This window comes from Cryptotermes secundus, unplaced genomic scaffold (assembly GCF_002891405.2).
Source record: "Cryptotermes secundus unplaced genomic scaffold, Csec_1.0 scaffold2482, whole genome shotgun sequence".
Taxonomy (NCBI): Eukaryota; Metazoa; Arthropoda; class Insecta; order Blattodea; family Kalotermitidae; genus Cryptotermes; species Cryptotermes secundus.
In genome coordinates this window covers 495499-519782 of record NW_019729249.1, presented here as the reverse complement: position 1 = coordinate 519782, position 24284 = coordinate 495499, and the positions used below count along the sequence as shown (strand labels likewise).

The following is a 24284-nucleotide window of genomic DNA, read 5'->3' as shown; positions in this document are numbered from 1 at the left end:
CTTTCTGAGTGGTGTCTATTATTGCCTTAGTGAGTTTTGGTGTGCCGATGCGAGAATGTCAGAGCTTGAATTAGAACAACAGACGAACATTAAATTTCTGTTAAACTTGGCAAGAGTGGAAGCAAGATCAGGGAGATGCTACTGCAAGTTTATGGGGATACAGCAGTTTACAAGTGGGTGACACGTTTTTCTGAGGGAAGAGAAATTATCGTTGACAAAGAGAGATCAGGACGTCTAGCAAAAAGCAGAACTGAAGAAAACACTGCAAAATTTAATCAGATTTTTCATGAAAATCATCGGCTGTCAGAAGCATAGCAGAGCAAGCAAATATCAACAGAGAAACAGTTAGGAAAATCTTAACTAAGATCTTGACATGAAGAAAGTGTGTGCAAAAAATAGTCCCAAAGTAGCTCAAAGCAGAAAACTGTCTTTGTTAAAGTTTTTAGCTAGCAAACAAATAACTGTGCTGGAACACCCTCCCTATTCACAGGATATATTCTTATATAAAACTACATAACCACTTACACAAATTATTTATGTTCATTTAAGCAATTTAATTAAAGTGAAATTAAATTGAGGAATGTATACACATGTGCAGACACACATTATATACACATACATGGCTTCTATGGCTTAACTACACAGTGATTGCATGCATAGAAGCCTGTGCACTAAACCAGTGAGTGCTCCATTGAGAAAACCCAATAAAAGAATCGTTAAAGAGTTCTGTCTTCAGGGATATGATGCCGTATAGTTTGCTAAAGTCAAATAAAATTTCTGAGGAACATTTCACCTCCATCTTCAGTGTCGAAGAAAGAAAAGCCAGGTTCTGCTTGCCACTGCTTTCCTGCTTGGCTTATTCTTCGAACCTGAAGGAAGTGACAAGTTCCTTCAAAATGATGGTTGACTTTCAATGGACTATATGGTCTCATATCCCAGAAGAACTCTTCATAACTACAGCTGCGAGAACCAAAAATCCTATAAAAGAATTGTCACTCAGTCAAAGCCATGACCACTGCAACACACCTGAGTTCATCAACCATCAACCAAAACCATGTACCAATTCTGGTACAAATACATGCTTTCCAAATTTGATAAAACATATAGAACCACCTCACACTCGATTTATCCAGGTGGACTTATCCCACCTGAATCCAGTCATTGGCATAAGAGATAAATGAAGGTCAAGGACAAGAGTGGAGACAGTGGAACTGTGTGAATACAAAGATCATTAAAATAGCATAACATCAGATGGATCTCACAAAGAGGATCAGGGATTGATGGAATTAAGGATCATGCAAAACTGAGGGCTTTCATATTGAGCAGCTAAAATTTTATTTTGTAAAAATGAACTGGACTGTAAACAATACAAACATCTGTCAGCATGACTGGCTACCCACGATATCCAAATGCTTGGGTCTCTGTGGTCATAAAATACTGTGAGCAGGGCCAGATTGAGAAGTAAGGGCAAGGAAGTGAACCCTAGATCAGTATGTTCTATACTTTTCATTCAATTGTATTACTAAAACTAATTTCATTATTTTCTGCTCATGTCTTTTAATGCCGTGTGTATTAACTGCCATTTGTGTAGACATTCTTTGTGGCAATATAAATTCAGAGCATTGTTCTTTCCTTCAAAAAGGCAGGACAAAAAGAAATGATTCTAATTTGATTAAAACTGAACCCAGGCTTATTCACCTGGTGGTATCTCTCTTTTTCCATGATGTGTTGGCGCAGTATTTCTGTCTCTTTCCGACACCCTTCCAGAAGATTTTCAAACACCATCCTTTCTTGTAGTCCCCTTGTAGCCATACTCTCCAGCTCAGCAACACAGTCTGCTACTGCTACCTGGTTGCACAAACCACAAAATACATAAAGGTGTGAAGCATGGTACATATCTCAATCCTAGTTTTGAGTGCATTTTGTAGGATGCATCTTTCTAAAGTCTCCTGTCCATTTAAAGCAAACTCACTTTCATGCTATTCCCCATATTACAAATAAGTCTGTGGAAGCAGAGTTATGGTGGTATATAAATTATGACTAATAGAGGGACCTGTTCCTACCCAATTCAAAATTATGTCAAGGAGGTCAGACACAGTACTTGCTTTGCGGGAAATATAACCACAGTGATTTCAGTGATGGTCATTTCAAAATGGTTATAATGTGGTCACCTTTCATAGGAAATTCAAATAACTACACAGCCGACATAACAAAAATTCCAGCCATCCATCTGTCCATAACTACAAATGAATCAACAAATATTGAACAAATTTTCATGTCATATGACATTGGGAAGATTTATAATGCATATTTCTATATCAGGCAAATATACTGGGCACATTATTTTACCAAGTTCGATATAAGGAAGAAAGAGGCATGGGGTATAGATTGGTGAACTGGATTTATTGACCACTTGTATACACCACTCAGAACTACACTTTACAGATTACTAACACACATGGTCATGCCGTTGCCCACTGGCTAACACTCCACACCTGAACTCATAGCGCTGTCTTCTCAGCCTCCCTTGCAGAGCCCAACTGTCGACTAACTGCCCACTTGGGAACTTCAGAACTCAACTAACTATTGTCAGCTGAACTCATAACCACTTTGCTCAGACTGAACAGAAAACACCTTTTCAAACAAAACTCCTATTTTTGTTTTACTTCATTGATGCATAGAAACGGCAGTTCTTTGACTGTTGCTTGCATATTTGTTTTTGCAGGTATGTGTTTACCACCATTATCAGTGAACTATTCTGGCTTTCAGGCATAATGTCACAATACTAAGATGCTGCTCCCACCTTGTCTCCCTTTTAACTCCATGTGACAGAAATTCTGAGGCTGTATCCAACAAATTCAATGAATACACATCAGCACTTAAACTATACCTTATTCCTCCACAAGTGTTACACTGTAATGGTTACTACACTTGAGTTGGAAGTATGAATATTAATTTCTCTCCAGTAGATGTTTATGATTGACAATGATTTTCTTCATTTTTCTCAGTAACTCCATAAAAATTCTGATGTAGACAGTTATAACGCCCATCAAAAACATTACCAGTTCATTCATAATTAAATCATTCCATCAGTTGACATTCTATAATATTTGTATTTCTGAAATATTGTGAAATAGGGGAAAAAGAGAATCATACCTCTAAGGTTAACATATCTTTCACAGTTTTCATTGGGAATAGATGTATCTATTTTACAGTTCTGTTGGGTTAGCAGTTGGGATCACAAGGAAAGAAATGTTGATCATGATACTTATTTTTGCTAAAGGAAAAATTTCTGTCACTGTAGAATGTGAAGATACAACAACACTAATACACAACATGAACAATTTGACACAGATATGAGATAGCTCTGGTCAGATCTTGCGCTTATAATACAGTATAGGTGAACTAATTCATCAACTGACTGGGTATCACTCCAACTTTGAATTCAGGATTCCCAGGTTCAAATCTCAGAATAGACTGACTATTACAGCTGTAGTTTCGGGGTACTAATTGCTCCTTCTGCTGGTCACGATAGCCGAGCGGTCTAAGGCATGCACTGTCTTCGCTCACTCGGAAGCCGAGATCATGGGTTCGAATCCCACTCAGGGCATGGATGTTTGTTTGCGTTTTTCTGTGTTTGTCTACAGGTAGAGGCCTTGTGATGAGCTGATCACTCGCCCAAGGAGTCCTACCGTATGTGTAAGATCTAGAAAAACCGAAGTAAACAGAGTTCATGGAGGTAGGCCTAGGCCCACTGGGGCTGTAGTGCCAAGGAAAAAAAAATGCTCCTTCTAGGAAAATGCGAGGTTAGTACCACAAACAACATCTGTTCCATTCCACACACATGATTTTAATTGTGCAGAGTGAGAACAGTGATGGGTTAAGGGATAATGGACTGAGGTATGATTCCCAGCATAAGCAAGAGATTCTCCCCTTCTCCACAGCAACCAGACTGACTCCAGGGCATGCACAGCCTCCTATCCAATGCCTAACAAGGAGGCCTTTCCCACAGAAAAGCAGCCAGGTAGTGAAGCCCACCAGTCCCTTACAAGCAGTGCTGAGGACAAGAAACTTTGAGCTATACCTCCACTCCCACATACCCCTCATGGTATGGTGCTTAATTAATTAAGCAGGGGGGAAAACTTTACCTAATAGCTATCTATTAAATTGTCACTATATAATCTGACATATGGATAGCATCATTAAATAAAACACAAACAAATAAACATAATTATATAAGGCATATGTTAATCTTATCATATCGTTCTTCGTCTTCCGTACACTTAGATGCCAACATGATGAACAGAGAATCTTATTTACGTCCACGTTTTAATCATTTCATGTCAGAATCCTTTAGCTATTCAAGAATATACCAAAATTTCATGGAACCCAACTGTTCATCATTGTGCCCTCATCTCATGCCAGACTGTCATAAATGTGATTCATTCCAAAAATATACCTACAGAAGACAGCCCCACCCATGACCCTTGATTTGGAAGACAGATTTCATATCTGGCACTGTGATTAAAACTGCAAACTAAATAGTTTCACTGCTGTAAAACTGAACATTCTTTTTCTGACATAAATTTAAGAAGTTATGCAAGAATTTCCTTACTGTCAATTTCAAAATGGTGACCCCAGTGTTCAAACGCCCTCTGCAGGCCACAACTGAAAATATCACTGGAACAATTTGTTACCATGCAGACCTGTAGTTTTGCTGAGTATTGCTAGTGAACATAACTCATCATGATACCAGAGATGCGGAATGCATAAGCAGTATTGTGAGGAAACATCTTGGCAAAAATCCATTTGGAATATGAGGAAGGTTATTGTGTGACAATACTAGATGGATCTTAAGAAAAGGAGCCAAACTGATGGAAATGGCTGAGGATGGGGTCAAGCAGTGGCCCCTCATCCTGAACATTTGCAATTTCATTTTGTCAAAAATGAACTGTGTCATCATATGCAATATAAACATCTGGCACAATCAGTGGTTCACTGCCTGGGACCTCCAGACTCCTACAGGTCCAGGAGTGACTGCAGGCAGGGCGTGCTCGATAGAGCAGATAAACCAAGTGGTCCCTACTTCAGTATATTTTATAACTCCTATTTGATTTTATTAAAAGAGATTAAATTTCTGCTGTCATTCCAATATTTTAACCATAAATTGGTAGTCATCTAAATATCTTACACATCAGTGTAAATGTATGGCAGAGTACCTGCTCTTCCTTACTGAAGGCAGTTTAAAAACATATGATTCTAGTTCTAATAGGGCTGACATATGTCTCACTCACTTGGTGGAGTGCTTCCTGTGATTTCATATGATGTCGCAGACTCTCATTCTCTTGCAGACAGCTAGCCAGCTGATTCTCCAAGGTCGCCTTATCCTTGCCTGTCCATTCAGCACTACCCTCCAGGCTGCTTTCAGGTCTGGATCGCTCTACCTGTTTGCACCAACCACACAGTACATCATGATATGCAGTGTATTGCACTTCTAAAGTCGAGTGCTTGATCTGAATGGTGTAGTGATCAGTTCTATGAATAACATTACCAATACATTTTCAAATATACCATAAGCATTGTGTCATATGACACTATATAAGTTATGCATTTTGCGCACCACTGTTAGACAGTAGAAGAAAAAAATCTTACTTCTGAGGATATCACACCTTTAACACTATGAACAGATACCTCAAATGCAAACTCTCATTCAGCTTGCAGTTGCCTTGATATTGCTGTATTCGTAATGATAGGAAGTGACTATCATAATATCTGTTGTTCACTAAGTGAATCATTTGTCTTGTAGCAGACTATGAAAGTACAATGACACTAAAGTACAAGACAAGCCACACTTGACCACTGTCAAGGTACAAGTTCTTGTAGCATAAAGTTCCATCCTGTTCTGCCTGAGCAAGGTCAGTTAACGACCTGAGACTAGAACTCATGTCTACCCATATCTGAATATACCAGCTGCCTTAACCCTTCTTGCCTCAGAAGACACCTTACTGGAATCCAGCAACAACACCGCTAACCTCATTATCCATCAATTTGAAAACAATGAGAAACAGATGGAGTAGGAGAGAATCAACTCTGAAGGTGCCTACAGGCAGTGTAGAAGTGCAAGGTGAGTGTTATAAAGTGCTGATACAACATCAAGCAGTTACAAAGTGTTGCACTCAAGAGACGGACAGTTATGTATGTTGCTGTCTTGTCACTACAATGCGAGGCTAAATCATGACATAAACATAGCCAACACATTCTTTCAAAATGTGGCACAGTTCAAATATCTGGGAAATACAGCAACAAATGAAAATGCAATTTAGGAGGAAATTAAGAGGAAACTGAATTTGGGTAATGCTTGCTACCATTCAGTTCAGAACCTTTTGTCTTCTTCTCCGATGTCCTAAAATGTAAAAAGTAGAATATACAAAACTATAATTTTACCTGTGGTTCTGTATGGGTGTGAAACTTGAGCTCTGACATTATGGGAAGTATATAAACTGAGTGTTTGAGGACAGGGTGCTGAGGAGAATATTTGAACCTAAGAGAGATGAAGTGACAGAAGGTTGGAGAAAATTGCATAATGAAGAGCTTCATAACTTGTACTCCTCACCAAACATAATTAGAATGATCAAGCCAAGGAGGATGTGATGGGTATGGCATGTAGCATGAATTGTGGAGAAGAGAAATGCATATAGGATACTGGTAGAAAAAACAGAAGGAAAGAGACCACTAAGAAGACCAAGACATAGGTAGGTGGATAACATTAAAATGGATCTTAGAGAGATAGGATGGGGTGACATGGACTGAATTGATCTGGTTCAGGATAAGGACCATTGGAGGGCTGTTAGGAACATGGTAATAAACCTTCAGGTTACATAAAATTTTGGGAAATTCTTCAGTACCCACCCAACTTGCGGCTTCTCAAAAAGGACTTTGCTCCATGGAGTTAGCCATTTTTTAATATTGTGACTATTAATTGACAGTCAAATAGACATTTCATGTTGATGCACAGCACCTAGCTTTCATTCAGAAATGCAGGACAGAAACAAATGATTCTAATTTCAATCAGACTGAAGCCAGGATTACTCACCTGGTGGTCTGGCCCTCCTGTCATACTTTGTTGGCATATAAAATCTATCTTGTTTTGATACAACACCAGCGCATTTTCAAATGCTGTTCTCTCCTTTAGTCTTCCTGCAGCCACAGTCTCCAGTTCAGCTATAAGGTTTGCTCGTGTTACCTGTTCACACAAAGCATAGGTTATAACATGATGTGAAGTGTAATACACTTCTCAAACCAAGTTTCTGATGACCACATTACATGATGCATCTTTTAAAGTCTCTCATACATTAAAGAAAAACCACAATGAGGGTGTGGAGACAGTCATATTAGCATAACCATTATGGCTAATGTGGAATAAATATTCCTGCCTAACTCTGGACAACCAAGTTATGGAGACTGGGGACATTACTTGTGTTAGAAATACAACTACAGAAATATCTTTGATGTTAATTTCAATTTGATTATAATGTAGTCACGTTTCAGAGGTCCTTGAAATCCTATCAAGTGCCACTCACAAACATTTGACCCATACATCTTTCCATACAGAGCTGAGAAATATTGAACAGATATACATCAAATACGATATCAGGAAGTTTCATGTATTCATATATTTTTATATCATGAGAATATACTAGACACTTTATTTTTGCCTGTTTTCCATAAAAAGAAAAGAGGCATGTGATATGAGAATGATGTGTGTGTTCCATTCCATTTCCCTTTAAAATTCACGTGGCAGTGATTCATAGCTTTGAAGCTATATCCAGCAGATTCAATGCATAAATATCTGCATTTAAGCTATAACCAATTTCCTCCACCACTAAAAAATGCAGTGCATTGTAGTAGTAATTAATTCTTTGTGGGAAGTCTGAATACATTTCTTTATCCACTGGCTTTTTATGATTGACGATTTTCTTGAGTTTTCCCAGTGACTCAAGGAAAATTCTGATGTAGGCCGTGATCATGTCCATCAACATTATTACCAGTTCATTCATAATCACACCACAATCATTCCATCAGCTGACATTCTATAATATTTGCAATTTGGAAATATTGTGAAGTGGGAAAAGTAGAGTATCTTACTTCAAAGAATAATATATTGTGACATGTCAATGCATTGCCAGGCAACAACTCGATGAAGACCCCGAGATATGTGCATACAACAACAGGATGAATGTTTGTAGCTTGTTGCTAGGCAACAGTCAGCATGCAAATGGAAAGGTGAGATAGCTATCATGTGACTTGTTTTCTGTGTGATCTGCACTCTACACAACAATAGAACTGTTTTCTGCATTGTCTGTTCCATGACCACATAACACAGGTCTGCTTGCAGCTAAGGAGAGGCTTCCCAGTGTTTTTGTGATTTCTGTTCATGCAGTCCCTGACGGCGTTCTTTGTAACGCCAATTGAGATGCTGCAGGCTGGTTCAGGTCCTGTGAAAGGATGTTCAGATCCTGTTCTTGCTGGTTGATCTGCCATTTCATTACCCATGATATCCTCATGACCTGGCATCCATATCATTTGAACCCTGTTATGTTCAGCCAGTTGTGTGAAGGACTGATGACAGTCCCAGAGCAGTTTTGAGGTAAGCTGGTGTTTGCTAAGTGTTTTAAATGCAGCTTGACTATCTGATCAAGAAGACTTCATAATGATTCAAAGTCTTAGTTTCAGTGTTGAGATCCATTGCCAGGAGATGAATAGTGAAGACAGAGATTCCTAGTGTGTGTCCAATGGTGAACTGTAAATTGTGTAAATCAGCAGTAGCGCTGTATTAATTGTAATTAAGAGAGAGAATGTAACAGAAGTGCTAATAAATCCAATCATCCAAACTAGAACCTGTTATTTTTGTCATGCATACCACCCTATACGTGACAATATCTTTCACAATTTTCACTGGGAACGGGTGTATCTAGTGCAGATTTCTGTTTGGTTGGCAGTTGGAATCACAATGAAAGATGTTGATGTGCTATTTTAAATTGTGCCTTTTCATTCATAAGACCTTTGAGATCAGATGGTAAGTTATGAAAAATGTTGATATGCGCTTTTCTGAAATCATGAGAGGTTAGCAATTGGTTTATGAAGACAGTGTTTGTGTCTTGTGTTAACAATGTGTACATCCGCATTCATCGGATTCTTCATTATTTGTGATGAACGTCCATGATGTGTATTTGTATCAACCATCTTACAGTGCACACAATTTCACCTTTCTCTTCACTACATGTTTTGGCACTAATGGGCCATCTTCAGGTGTGGTTTTATTTACGTCAAACCATTGCACTGTATGCCATCATGACTCCTTTATAAAATGATTAAAATGTATATGTGTCATGTATAATAATAAAGTTTATATGTTAAAACTTTTCAACATTTATCATCTATACGTCGCACTTCAAATTTCGCAAGTTACGTCAGTCCTCTCCTATGGGAGTACTCTTCCTATATTCTTGTGTATATTGTGTCCTATGTTGTGTCCTTTCCTTGTGACTGCATGCCCCAAATTTGACCCCTGGGGAACTCTATGTTTTATTATTCCCAAGTTTGAGTAGGTAATTTGGATTGAATCTGACGATTTTATTTCAATCTTTTGTTTTCTATCTGTTCGGTAGGATCTGAACCAACTTAACATTGTTCCTTGAATGCCAATTAATGTAATTTAGTTAATAAAATTTCATGATTTACACAGTCAAAGGCCTTTGCCAAGTCACAGAATATTCTACCGACATGCATTTTATGATTAATAGATTTCAACACACTGTCTGTTAACTTAAAGGCCGCATAGATGGATCTTAAGGAAAGGAGCCAAACTGATGGAAGTGGCTGAGATGGTGTCCAGCAGTGGCCCCTCATCCTGAACATTTGCAATTTCATTTTGTCAAAAATGAACTGTGTCATCATATGCAATATAAACATCTGGCACAATCAGTGGTTCACTGCCTGGGACCTCCAGACTCCTACAGGTCCAGGAGTGACTGCAGGCAGGGCGTGCTCGATAGAGCAGATAAACCAAGTGGTCCCTACTTCAGTATATTTTATAACTCCTATTTGATTTTATTAAAAGAGATTAAATTTCTGCTGTCATTCCAATATTTTGACCATAAATTGGTAGCCATCTAAATATGTTACACATCAGTGTAAATGTATTGCGGAGTACCTGCTCTTCCTTACTGAAGGCAGTTTAAAAACATATGATTCTAGTTCTAATAGGGCTGACATATGTCTCACTCACTTGGTGGAGTGCTTCCTGTGATTTCATATGATGTCGCAGACTCTCATTCTCTTGCAGACAGCTAGCCAGCTGATTCTCCAAGGTCACCTTATCCTTGCCTGTCCATTCAGCACTACCCTCCAGGTTGCTTTCAGGTCTGGATCGCTCTACCTGTTTGCACCAACCACACAGTACATCATGATATGCAGTGTATTGCACTTCTAAAGTCGAGTGCTTGATCTGAATGGTGTAGTGATCAGTTCTATGAATAACATTACCAATACATTTTCAAATATACCATAAGCATTGTGTCATATGACACTATATAAGTTATGCATTTTGCGCACCACTGTTAGACAGTAGAAGAAAAAAATCTTACTTCTGAGGATATCACACCTTTAACACTATGAACAGATACCTCAAATGCAAACTCTCATTCAGCTTGCAGTTGCCTTGATATTGCTGTATTCATAACAATAGGAAGTGACTATCATAATGTCTGTTGTTCACTAAGTGAATCATTTGTCTTGTAGCAGACTATGAAAGTACAATGACACTAAAGTACAAGACAAGCCACACTTGACACAGATGAGAGACAGCTTTATCAAATCTATCACAATATCCCAGTTTAATGACTACTACTCCTGCTCTGAATTCAGGCAACTCAGGTAAAAACTTTAGGCCAGAAAAGATAATCTGACTGGGAATCATGGTTTTGCCCATTCCTTCCAGACAACTGGAAGGTAACAGCCAGATAAACACACTGTTGCGAAAATGTTCTGGTCAACAGTCCATTGCTAGGGAATGACGCAGCATTACTGGTTGCTAGGGAATCGATGGTTTTCTGTAGGTCCGATCCGAGTCTATATAAGGAGTTGATCACAAATTAATAAAATCAAGGTTCTCCGCACCATTGGCAATTTCCCAAGGCGCAAACCAGTCCGCGATTTGCACATGGCATTTAAAATCCCGTACGTTTATGACTATATAACAAAATTATGCAGGAAACAACCAGAAGTCATACAAAATCATGAAAATGAGAATGTTCGCAACATTGGACAAGGCGAAGCGTGACACAGAAAGTATAAGAGTCTTAAACTTGGTGGCGGTCAGGCATACTACCGTTCAAGTGACTAGACTACCGTAAGGAAATCTCTTGGGAAACATCCCCTTGGAATACTGACACTGATGTCTCTATTGCCTACTAGTAATTTGATGATAAAAATAATTAATTAATATTTGTTTATTCAAAATTTAGATACAATATTGAAATTACATTATGATGATACTGCTAAATTTGAATACTGCATTCTTTGCTTTGTACAGGTATTACAGCATTCTTACAAAAATTGGTTTGAGAGCTATTTATATCGATATACTACAAATGTTGGTGGTTTAAAGAAGAAGCAAATTCTGACTTGGAGGACAAAAGCTACATTGCCAGAGAGCTAAAGGTCATAAGACCGTTCTGGGCAATAAGTTTAAGAGCCAATGGAAACCACAGTAGTAGACTTCTTCACTAGCCTACATTTTCAGTTCCACCAATAGCACATATTGGTGCACTATTCCTGTGATGTTACAGATCTGAACTCTTATAAAAATGGCATCAAAGCAGCCAACGCAAGCCAGTGCCAGTCCAGTCCTAGTGAGATGATCTCTGTACAAAATTTGGATAAGTAATGCTTCATATCTAAATCCTATAACGTAATGATGCATGATAAACACACCCTGCAATCTAAAGTTCTCATACATAACTTCATGACCATTAATGTGAAGTGTTTAAATTCCATAAATGAGATTATTTGACTCTAGTGAGATTGAACTAAGGAATACAGACAGGCGCACATGCACATACACACATTTTCTGCTATCAAACTACATAGTGACTGAGTATACAGAAGCTTTTGCATTAAAACAGTAATTATTATACTGGGAATGTCTAAGGAAGCAGGTGGTACTCAGTAAAGCTGATGGCCATTGCAACACCCTTGAGACTGTCAAGGAACACAGAGCCCCAAGTATAACTACATGCTGTAACACCAGGCCAGTAATTTGACACTCAACTCATCCCAACAGTCTTATCTCTCCTGAACGCAATTATTACTGTAATAGATAAATCAAGATGGAAGTGACTAAAATAGAAGGTGGAAAGGAGAAAATGCCAAAAGAAATATAATGGCATAAGTGGATCAGAGGAAGAGGATGGAGGACTGATGCATGTGGCTGAGGATTATGTCCAATGGGAGACTCTCATATTGAGAAGGTGGAACTATATTTTGCCAAAAATTGAATTGGGGCGTGAGTTATATATAGATATCAGCATCACGGACATCTGCAATATCTGGACATCTCGACGTCCTCAAAAAAAAATATATACAGAATACAGTGTCAGACCTACAGTCCAGGCATTGGAAGCAGCCCATTTGTCAGCATGTTTTATAATGTTTACTCAACTTTATTATATGAAACTAAATTTAATTATAATCTGCTCCTATTTATAAACAACGTGCCTCAATGGGCACTCATATAAATATTTTACATAGCAATTTAACACCACAGCTCTTAGTTTTCCTTCAGAAAAGGAGGACAAAACAAATAATTCTAATATGATTTCAACAGAAACCAACTGCACTCACCCAGTGGTCTGACTCTTCTTTCTTGGTCTGTTGGTGTAGAAATTTTATCTCGTTTTGCCTTATCGCCAGCAAGTTTTCGAATACTGTTCTCTCTTGCAGTTCCCTTGTAGACATACACTGCAGCTCAGCAACAAGATTTGCTAGTTCTATCTGCTCACACAAACCAGAATACATCATGATGTAAAGTGTAACATACTTTGTAAATCAAGCACTCAATCTGAAGGTTGCAGGATGTGATTTTTAACATCCCAAGTAACTAAAGCAAAAATTTATCTTTCGCGTGGTTCACCATGATATTAGAAATTAAGTTGTGGAGACACAACCATGCTGGTACAACCATTACAAATTGTGTGCTGAAGAAATGTTCCCACCTAATTCAATATAGCCAAGTCACAGAAATTAAACTCTTCAATTCATTTGCAGAAAATGCAACCACAGATATATCAGTGAAGTTAATTTAAATTTGGTGATGATGAGTTCACTTTTGTGAGCCTTCAAAAACCTACAGAGGGCCGATGATAATGTTCTGCCCACTTATCCTTGAGTACAGATGAAATGAGTTCACACACACTGAACAGAGTTTCATGAAACATGATATTGGGGCGTTCTACAAATCTGAACATTGTTTAAATCATGCAAATTTCCTGGACACTTTATATTAGTAAGACTCCCATAAAGAAGAAACAGGTATATAACATCACAATGCTGCTTGTGTGTTCACACCTGTCTCACTTCCAAATCCACATGGCAGTGATTAGAAAGGTTGAGTTTATATCCAACAAATTCTATTATACAAATAACTATCTATTACATGACACTATATACCAGTAATCTGAGATATGGATAGCATCATTAAATAAGCCATTATCAAATCAACCTAAAACATAAGGTACATGCCAATGTTATCCTGTCATCTAATTCTTGGTCTTCCATCCACTCTGGTACCAGTATAATAAACAGAAAATTTTATATATGTCCATGTTTTAATAAACTCATGTCAGAATTTTTCAGCTGCTCAAGAATATCCCTACATTTTACTGGTCCAGACCGTTCATCACTGTGTTCTCATTTAAAGCCAGACTTAATCATACATAGCACAAAATTCTTTCCTTAACCTACTCAGTTATTCAAGAATTTCCCTCCTCTGTGGTTCAAATTGGTGAGCCCTGTGTTCAAGTGCTCTGTCAAACGCAGGAACTGAAAATATTACTGGGACAATTTGAAATGCAGGCTTGTAGAACTGCCCAATATTGACTTGGGTTTAAGGGGCTGGAGTAGTGGAGATTGAGAAAGCACAAACAACATGATGTTGGAACCCACTGGCAAACCGCCACTTAGGATTTGAAGAAGGTTGCTGTGGGATAATGTTAGACAGATCTTAGGGGGATTTATTTTGTAAAAAATAAATAGGGGCATAAGTGACATGAAAGTCTGGCTATAACAGTGGTTCACTACCTGTTATCTCCAGACTCTAGGAATTCCTGCAAGGCTGGGGGCAGGGCCAGCTGGGTTTCATAGGTTGACAAGCCAGACAAACAAAGCTCTCAGCAAGTTTCACAACCCTTGCTGGATTTCAGTAAGTGAAAAATAATTTATGCTCTCATTGTTTTAATATTGAGATCACTAATTGGCTGTCACCTAATTATCTTAGACATTAATGTAAATGCATGGCAAGCCTTTCCTTAAGGAAGGTTGATTAAATAAATATGATTCTAATATCAATAGGGCAGAGACAATTCTAACTCACACGGTGGGCTGCTTCCAGTTGCATTATTTGATGACGTAGACTCTCATTCTCTTCCTGACACCTCATCAGCTGGATAACCATGGTCAGCTCTTCTTTGTTTGTCCCTTCAGCCATATCACCGAGTCTGTTACCAGGTTCTGATTGTTCTACCTGTTTGCAAAGACCACACACTATGTCATGACAAGAAGTGTAAAACACTTCTCAAATTAGTTGTTTTATGTGAATGTTATAGTGATAAATCCTATAAAAATCATTACCAATACATTCATAATTATGTGAAGGTATATGACTTCATTTTGAAAAATACTATTAGATAGCAAAAAAAGAAAGAAACCCTGCTTCTGAGAGTATCACACCTTAAACACTGAAAACAGATACCTCAAATGTAAACTCTCATTCAGCTTGCAGTTGCCTTGATGTTGCTGTATTCATAATGATAGGAAGTGACTACACTCAACTCTCGATTATCCGGGGGCGGATAAACTGGTTTGCGGCTTAACTGGGGCTACCAGGGCTTTTTTGAGGCTTATATGTTGTTTAATATTCATTCACTTTTGTTTCACATGGTGAGTTGTAACACTATTTTCGCACTAGTGTGAACTTAGCTCTGCATTTTTTGTCCCATTATGCTAACACAATGTTCTAGGATAGGGGTGAAAGAATGCAAGGATTTGTGGAAAGTTTCAAGGACAGATACACCGCCCAACTTAGTCTCTTTGTATCGATCTTCAAGTGTGTCAGCAAAATGTCAGGGTGTAAAAGGAAGCATGTTGTTTTAAGTATTCAACAGAAACTTGAAATTATCAATCAGTTGGGAAAAAGAGGTGTAGTTAAATAATTAGCAATGCAATATGGTATTGGAGAACAAACTGTTTGTAATTTGAAAAAACAAAAGAATCAATTAATTTCCTTTGCTTCGTCTTCTAATTCAAGCGGAATGAAGAGAAGAAAAACCATGAAAAAATAAACATATGATGATCTCAACAAAGCAATGCTGATCTGGTTTAATCAACTACATATGAAGATATCAACAAAGCAATGCTGATCTGGTTTAATCAACTAAGGGCACAGGGAACAACAATAACAGGAGCAGTTTCCGCTAAACAAGCGAAATTTTTTTCCAAAGCACTTGAACTGCAAGGAAGTTTTAACGCTTCTTCTGGATGGCTAACACGTTTCAAGCAGCATCATGGAATACAAAAACTAGTATTCAAGGTAAGAATNGGGACTTGTCAGCATCAGATCAATTTTGCACCAATTTTGATAGTTTTGTGAAAAGTGAAAATCTGCTGCCAGAACAAATCTATAATGCCGATGAAACGGGTCTTTATTGGAAATGCTTGCCAACCAGAACATTGGCATTTCAAAATGAAAGACAGGCTCCAGGTCACAAATCCAGTAAGGAGAGATTGACAGCCTTGTGCTATTCTAATGCATCAGGAACACACAGACTAACACCAGTAGTTATCGGCAAAGCGAAAAGACCACGCTCTTTTAAAGGAACAGTAGCTTCAAGTCTGCCTATACATTATTTTAATCAGAAAGGAACTGGGATGAATAGAGCAATATTTAAAGAATGGCTTGATTTTAAATTTGTGCCTCAAGTTCGTGACCATCTAAAATTCCATGGCCTACCTGAGAAAGCTGTGCTCCTCATTGACAATGCGACCTCACATCCTAACGAAAGTCTCCTGAGGTCAGATGATGGAAATATTTTTGTGAAATATTTTCCTCCTAATGTTCCCGCACTTATCCAACCAGTGGATCAAGGATTTATCTCAAGTATGAAGAGAATCTACAGATCAAATTTTCTACAAAAGTACATCGATGAAGGCAATGATCTGACGTGTTTCTGGAAGTCTTTTTCAATGTCAGCTGCCATATATGAGATTTCCACAACCTTTGATAGAGTAAAGCCATCTGTATTGAAAACTTCATGGAAGAAACTGATGCCTTTCATCACTAATGAAGATGATGAAATCCATGGATTCACTGGATTCAGTGAAAATGAGATAGCCATAGAACTGACCAAATCGTCTAACCAAGTTCATGGTGGTGAAGAAGTCAACGAGAAAAATATAAGAGAGTGGTTTGACTGTGACTCGTGTGAGCCGGGCTTCGAAATGTTAAGCAGTGATGAAATCGTAAGTTCATTGGGGGTGCAGCCAGAAGAACGGGAAGAAAGTGAGAATGAGGAAGAGGTGGACAGTGCTGCTAGCAAGAAAATATTACATGGTACTGCTCTTAATCATTTGGAATCCTTACTAGACTATCTTGAGAGTGAAGAGAACAGTTTATTAAGTGACAAGCTAATATTATGTAGGCTTTATATGGATATCCGCAAAAAGGAAAATGACGTGAAAACAACACAGCGAGCCACGAGCAAACCCTGGACGATATCAAGAACCTCCTCATCAAGATAGACAGGCGGCACAATATCTGCCCCATACGAGAAGGACAATAGTAGGACGGACACAAACCTACATGGTTTATAAATTTTGATTATTGACAATACAGGTTTTTTAAATAACATCGAGAAACTTTTTAAAAACTTTACACTACCAGGAAGCTGCCGTGATTGTGAAATGTTCTACTTTATGTTTACTGTGCACTGTAGCGTATAAATGTATATATTTTAAATCAAAACAACTTCTGTGTTGGTAGTTTCCAATGTGTAATGATGTTTCCCTCTGAAGATGGTCTGTAAGCACCGAAACATGTAAGGGAGATAAGTTTTCATATAGTAAAAACTTATAGGTCACATTAGACAGAGTGGTTTGTATTTGTTATTACAGTACTACTTTTAATAAAATTTGTCTTAACCAGGTTTTCGATTACTTGTGATTTCCATCCCCACCATTATCCCGGATAATCGAGAGTTGAGTGTAGATGTCAGCATCACTGACATCTGCGATCTCTGGACACACTGATATCCTCAAAGAAATATATACAGAATACAGTGTCAGACCTACAGTCCAGGCATAGGAAGCAGCCCATTTGTCAGCATGTTTTATAATGTTTACTCAACTTTATTATATGAAACTAAATTTAATTATAATCTGCTCCTATTTATAAACAACGTGCCTCAATGGGCACTCATATAAATATTTTACATAGCAATTTAATACCACAGCTCTTAGTTTTCCTTCAGAAAAGGAGGACAAAACAAATAATTCTAATATGATTTCAACAGAAACCAACTGCACTCACCCAGTGGTCTGGCTTTCCTTTCATGGTCTGCTGGTATAGAAATACTAACTCATTTTGCCTCATCACCAGCAAGTTCTCAAATACCGTTCTCTCTTGCAGTTCCCTTGTAGACATACACTGCAGCTCAGCAACAAGATTTGCTAGTTCTATCTGCTCACACAAACCAGAATACATCATGATGTGAAGTGTAACATACTTTGTAAGCAGCCTCCGTAGTCTAGAGGTATTGTTCCTACCTCATGACTCGTATTACGCGGGTTCAAATACTCAGCGGAGGTCGTCGAATTTTTAAGGGAACAAGTCCTCCGGGAGGGACTTTANTCCTCCCCGCGACTGCATCCGTTCTGCGGTGGTATGACTCACGGCAAATTGCAGCCGCGGCGCGCACTTGATTACACGCACTGTAGATACCTCTCAGCTAGTAGAGCCGGTCTCGCTGGCTGGGCAGGACTGATGGTAAGCACCAGTACCGGTAGGATATAGAGACTGATAGAAATCATAGAGGGAAGCACAATGGACTAATACAGGTCTAAGCGCATGGGGAAACCCACCCTCTCCAATAACTAACTAACATACTTTGTAAATCAAGCACTCAATCTGAATGTTGCAGGATGTGATTTTTAACATCCCAAGTAACTAAAACAAAAATTCATCTTTCGCGTGGTTCACCATGATATTAGAAATTAAGCTGTGGAGACACAGCCATGCTGGTACAACCATTACAAATTGTGCTGACCAAATGTTCCTACCTAATTCAATACAGCCAAGTCACAGAAGTTAAACTCTTCAATTCATTTGCAGAAAATGCAACCACAGATATTTCAGTGAAGTTAAATTAAATTTGGTGATGATGAGTTCACTTTTGTGAGTCTTCAAAAACCTACAGAGGGCCGATGATAATGTTCTGCCCACTTGTCCTTGAGTAGAGATGAAATGAGTTCACACACACTGAACAGAGTTTCATGAAACATGATATTGGGGCGTTCTACAAATCTGAACATTGTTTAAATCATGCAAATTTCCTGGACACTTTATATTAGTAAGACTGCCATAAGGACGGAACAGGTATATAACATCACAGTTCTGCTTGTGTGTTCACACCTGTCTCACTTTCAAATCAACGTGGCAGTGATATGAAAAGTTGAGGTTATATCCAACAAATTCTATTATACCCATTTCCTCCACCATTAAATAAGTGTTACATTTTAGTACTCATTATTCTTGTGTCAAATTCTCAATATGATCTTTCATCCAAGGGTTGTTTATGGTTGGGATGATTTTCATTATTTTTCTCAGGGAATCCAGAAAAATTCCAATGTATGCAGTGATCTGAATATCATTAGCATGTCATTCACAATTACACCACCATCAGTTGACATTCTACAATTTATGTATTTTCTAAATATTGTGACACAGGTAAAAGAGAGAATCTTACTTCTAAGGATACCATATCTTTCACAGTAGGCAGAATTTTACTTTGTTGGCAGTTGACATGATGATGCAGTACTCACAATGTCGGTAAGACTACTTGCATGGGGGAACAACCCATCTGAAGGCAGCTACTAACATGTAGAACAACAAAAACATAGAATCAACACACACAAACATCCATGCCTCAAGTGGGAGTCGAGCCCACAACCGCACTGCCCAAGCAGGCGGAGATAGTTCACACCTTAGACAACGCGGCCACTGTGAACAGACATGTGAGAAATGGATAGCCTCATTAAATAAGCCATTAACAAATAAACCTAAACCTTAAGGTACATGCCGATGTTAACCTGTCATCTCATTCTTGGTGCCAACATGATGAATAGAGAATCTTATTTATGTCCATGTTTAAATCATCTGGCATCAGAATCTTTCAGCAACTCAAGAATATCCCATCATTTTACTGACCCAGACTGTTCATCACTGTGTTCTCATCTCACGCCAGACCATGAACATTATAATTTGTGCCAAACATTTGCTGACAGATCACAGTCCCTTCCCTAACCCTTGAATCTGAAGATATATTTCATGTAAATATATACTCAGAATTCTCTGATTAAAATTGAAAATCAGTTTCACTGCCATAAATTTAAATCTGTTATAACTTTTAGACTTAATCATACACAGCACAAAATTCTTTCCTTAACCTATTCGGTTATTCAAGAATTTCCCTGCTTTGTGGTTCAAATTGGTGAGCCCTGCGTTCAAGCGCTCTGTCAAACGCAGGAACTGAAAATATTACTGGGACAATTTGAAATGCAGGCTTGTAGAACTGCCCAATATTGATGATGGGTTTAAGCAGCTGGAGTAGTGGAGATCGGGAAAGCACAAACAACATGATGTTGGAACCTACTGGCAAACATCCACTTAGGATTTGAAGAAGGTTGCTGTGGGATAATGTTAGACAGATCTTATGGGGATGACCAGAGATTGACGGAAGTGGCTGAGAACAGTGTCGAGTGGAGAGCTTTCCTGTTCGGTATCTACAATTTTATTTCATAAAAAATAAATAGGGGCATAAGTGACATGAAAGTCTGGCTATAACAGTGGTTCACTACCTGTTATCTCCAGACTCTAGGAATTCCTGCAAATGGCTGGGGGGAGGGCCAGCTGGGTTTTCGTAGGTCGACAAGCCAAACAAACAAAGCGAACCATAGTTCTCAGCAAGTTTTACAACTCTTGCTGGATTTCAGTAAGTGAAAAATAATTTATTCTCTCATTGTTTTAATACTGAGATCACTAATTGGCTGTCACCTAATTATCTTAGACATTAATGTAAATGCATGGCAAGCCTTCCCTTAAGGAAAGATGATTAAAAATATATGATTCTAATATCAATAGGGCAGAGACAAGTCTAACTCACATAGTGGGCTGCTTCCACTTGCATTATGTGATGATATAGATTCTCATTCTCTTCCTGACATGTCATCAGCTGGATAACCATGGTCACCTCTTCTTTGTTTGTCCCTTCAGCCATATCACCGAGTTTGTCACCAGGTTCTGACTGTTCTACCTGTTTGCAAAGACCACACACTGTCACGACAAGAAGCGTAATACACTTCTCAAATTAAGTGTTTGACATGAATATTATAGTGAGCACTTCTATGAATATCATTACCAATACATTCAAAATTATACCAAAATCATTGTAACATTTGACATTATATTATTTTATACCGATTTTGAAGAATGTTTCTAGACACAAAAAGAAAGAAATCTTCCTCTAAGGGTATCATACATTGTGGTCTATCGCATCATATGCCTTTGTCAAGTCAAAAAATATTCCTATAAGGTGTAACCATCTATCCATCGCCTCCTGTATACTCTCAATGAAGGTCTAGGAAGCTATTTCTGTCGATTTGTTTTTCCTCAATCCATTTTGCACTTCTGTTAATATGGTATATTTTGTTACAAAGGATATCAATCTGTTATACACCAATTTTTCTAGTATTTTGGAGAAAACCGGCAGAACAGATATTGGCCTGTAATTACACACTTCCTGTCTTTCCTCTTTGTTATATAGTGGTCTTACTTTAGCTATTTTCATCTTATCCGGAAAGACCCCTGATTTTAAAGAGGTATTGAAAATATGTACTGAAGGTTTCTTTATGTAATGTGAACATCTCTTGGCTAAATATTCTGGAATTTCATCAAAGCCTGCAGATGGTTTACCTCTTAGACTTTTTATTACCCTCTCTATTTCAATTTTGGTAATAGGGAGCCAAAACATTGTGTTCATTTGATATTGAATCCTCTGTTGTGAGGTTTTTACTGGAGAATGGTTTACATTATTCGCTAAAAGATCTTCAACATTTTCAATAAAAAAGAAATTCAACATATCTGCCATTTTCTGTGGATTTGATTCTCCCATACTTCTGTTCTTTAAACTAGTTATATAGTCGCCCTGCCAAGAATTTCCAGTTTCTTTATTTATTATTTGCCAAATTGCCTTTGCTTTGTAATGTGAACTTAACATAAACCTATAATTTTGTTTTTTTAGCTTCTGTTATAACCTTTTTATAGATTTTCTGATATCTATTAATGTATTCTAATACATCATTTGAAAAATTTGTATTTTTCTTTAAAGTGTTTGAAAGTCTCATTTTCCAACTTGAAACCTTTATCCCCTGGGTAATCCATTTAATCACATTACAGTTTTTGTTATAAACTGTCTTTAAAGGAAAAGCTCTTTCAAAATAGTACAAAAATCTGTTAAAAAAATACTGTAAGAAGTATTTACTTCATCATGTAAAAGCACATCTTCCCAGGATGCCATCTCAAGTAGATGGTTGAATTCTTCTATATTCCTACCTGAAAACTGTCTTCTTGTAATTTTATTTCCATTTTGTTTTAGACTTATTTACCTTTATATGTAATATCTGTGAAAAATGATCTGAATACCCCAAATCTAACACTTCCATTAAGTTTTTACAGTATAGCTTATCAGTTATCATAACATCTATTAATGATACTGGGTTTTTGTGACACTTGTTGGAGATGTAACTGTATTTATCAAGTTATAAGTTTCTAAAATATTCAGTAATGCACTAAGCTGTGCACTATCTTGCAAAAAATTTATATTCCAGTCACCACACAGAATTAATTTCATACCTTTCATTTGCACTTTAAAAATCACTATTTCCAACTTATTCAAAAATGTATAAAAGTATCGATAAATACAAACTAAAATTAGCTTAAAATCCACTAGTTCCACTTCAGTCATCTCAAAAACATTTTCACTATCCATGCTTCTTAAATAACTTACTTCTCTTGCTTGTAAATTCTTACGTACCCATATACATGAACCTCCACCATTTCTACTAATTCTACTAAAATTTTTTACTAATTTATAGTATTCAGTATTTAATGTTCTCATTTGTTCATCATTTAGCCAATGTTCAGAGAAACATAGGATATCTAAGTAACTTATTTCTCAGACTCTGAACATATGGTGTAACATTAATAATTCATTTGATGTTGAAACCTGTCTCTTGCCAACCTCACTAGTCACTATTTTTATTTCCAGTTGAGGGCTACCCATAAAAAATTCTCGCTTCTATTTGTAGGTAATCTACGAGGTCTTTTTAATTGAACCAATTCTTGCACCATTTTATTTTGCCATCCCTCACTTCTCCTACACAATTCGCCATTTTCTTGACTTCTTTCCCTGTCCTTTTCTTCTCTAGGTTTATTTTTTCTTTCACTGATCCTTGTAGTTCCTTTGTCAGTGGAATATGAGTCCTTTCCTCTTCCATCCCTTGTCCATCCTTCCCTTTCATTATAATTGGGTCAGACTTTTTCTCCCTCAACATATCCAAAATTTCTTTTACTATTCCTTTTGCTATCTGCTCCTTACCTCTTGAATTCATATGTAACCCATGTTTAGTGAACAAGTCCCTTTCGGATTCCACCTCAATAACGCGTGAATTTCCAAAAACCTTCATACATTTTTTAACTTTCTGTTAAACCTTTTCACCTCATCATTTACACATGATTTTTGCTCCAAGTCATGTCTGTGTGGTAGGTTCATAACTAAAACATTTGTGTGAGTATTCTTCTTTGCAAAGTTCCTAATTTGGATCAGTCCCTTATCAGTCTCATTCCTGCTAACATCCTTAGTACCATCCCACACAATGACCAAGTCCTTTTTTGAGAAGTCCTCAATATCATTCACACTTGAAATTAAAATTGTTGTTAGATTTGCGCTAGGTTTCACTAGTCCTTGAACACTGTATTCCACATCTAGGTTATGTCATAATTTAGCCCTTATACGATTGCCACCAAGAAATAAAATCTTATTTCTTGGATTTTGAAGATTCTCCTTTTTTCTTCTAACCTTCCCACTTGTTTGTTGAAGAGTTACCTTTTTGAATTCAGGCTCTTTGAGATTCAACAGCACTTCGAAGCAGTTAGCGGTTATGATAGACTGGTTATCGCGTTGGATTTCCATTCTTCTGATTGTCCTGATGATGGCTTTAAAAGCCGAAACATGTTGCTAAGGTGATGTTGACCTAGACCGTTTTGTTGTTGTGTTGTGACAGATCCCAATAAATAATTGTGTGAACATTATGATTCACTCTGGAAATATACTTACAGATCACAGCCCATTCTGACCCTTGACTCCATACAAATAAATACCTGACACTGTGTGATCACAACTTCATATCAAACAATTTTATTGCTGTAAAATTAAACGCTGTCTTCCTCTCCCACTTATTAACATATACCTCGCAAGTCTTTCTCTGAAATACTCAGTTATGCAAAAATATCCTTGTTATGGGGTCCAAATCAGCGACTCCACTGTTTAAATTCCCTGTGCAGCTGGCAACTGAAAAGATTACTGGGACAATCTGATATTATGCAGGCATGTAGAGCAGTCCAGTGCTGATCGTGGGCTTAAGTGACTTGGGTAGTGGAGATGGGCAGTACAGACTAT

The 24284-nt window shown here is 37.7% G+C and overlaps 1 protein-coding gene across 1 annotated transcript in view; it reads right to left on the bottom strand.

Moving 5' to 3' along the window:
• The window catches only part of LOC111865628 (CAP-Gly domain-containing linker protein 1), a 55875-nt gene that overhangs the window by 7588 nt on the left and 24003 nt on the right, over positions 1-24284 (bottom strand). Inside the window, exons 7-14 of the mRNA XM_023853803.2 lie at positions 20712-20861; positions 17861-18010; positions 14651-14800; positions 12904-13053; positions 10289-10438; positions 7094-7243; positions 5295-5444; positions 1699-1848 (exon numbers count right to left, since the gene is read on the bottom strand). Of these exons, the coding sequence (XP_023709571.1) occupies positions 1699-1848; positions 5295-5444; positions 7094-7243; positions 10289-10438; positions 12904-13053; positions 14651-14800; positions 17861-18010; positions 20712-20861 (1200 nt within the window). The remainder of the gene's footprint in view (positions 1-1698; positions 1849-5294; positions 5445-7093; positions 7244-10288; positions 10439-12903; positions 13054-14650; positions 14801-17860; positions 18011-20711; positions 20862-24284) is intronic.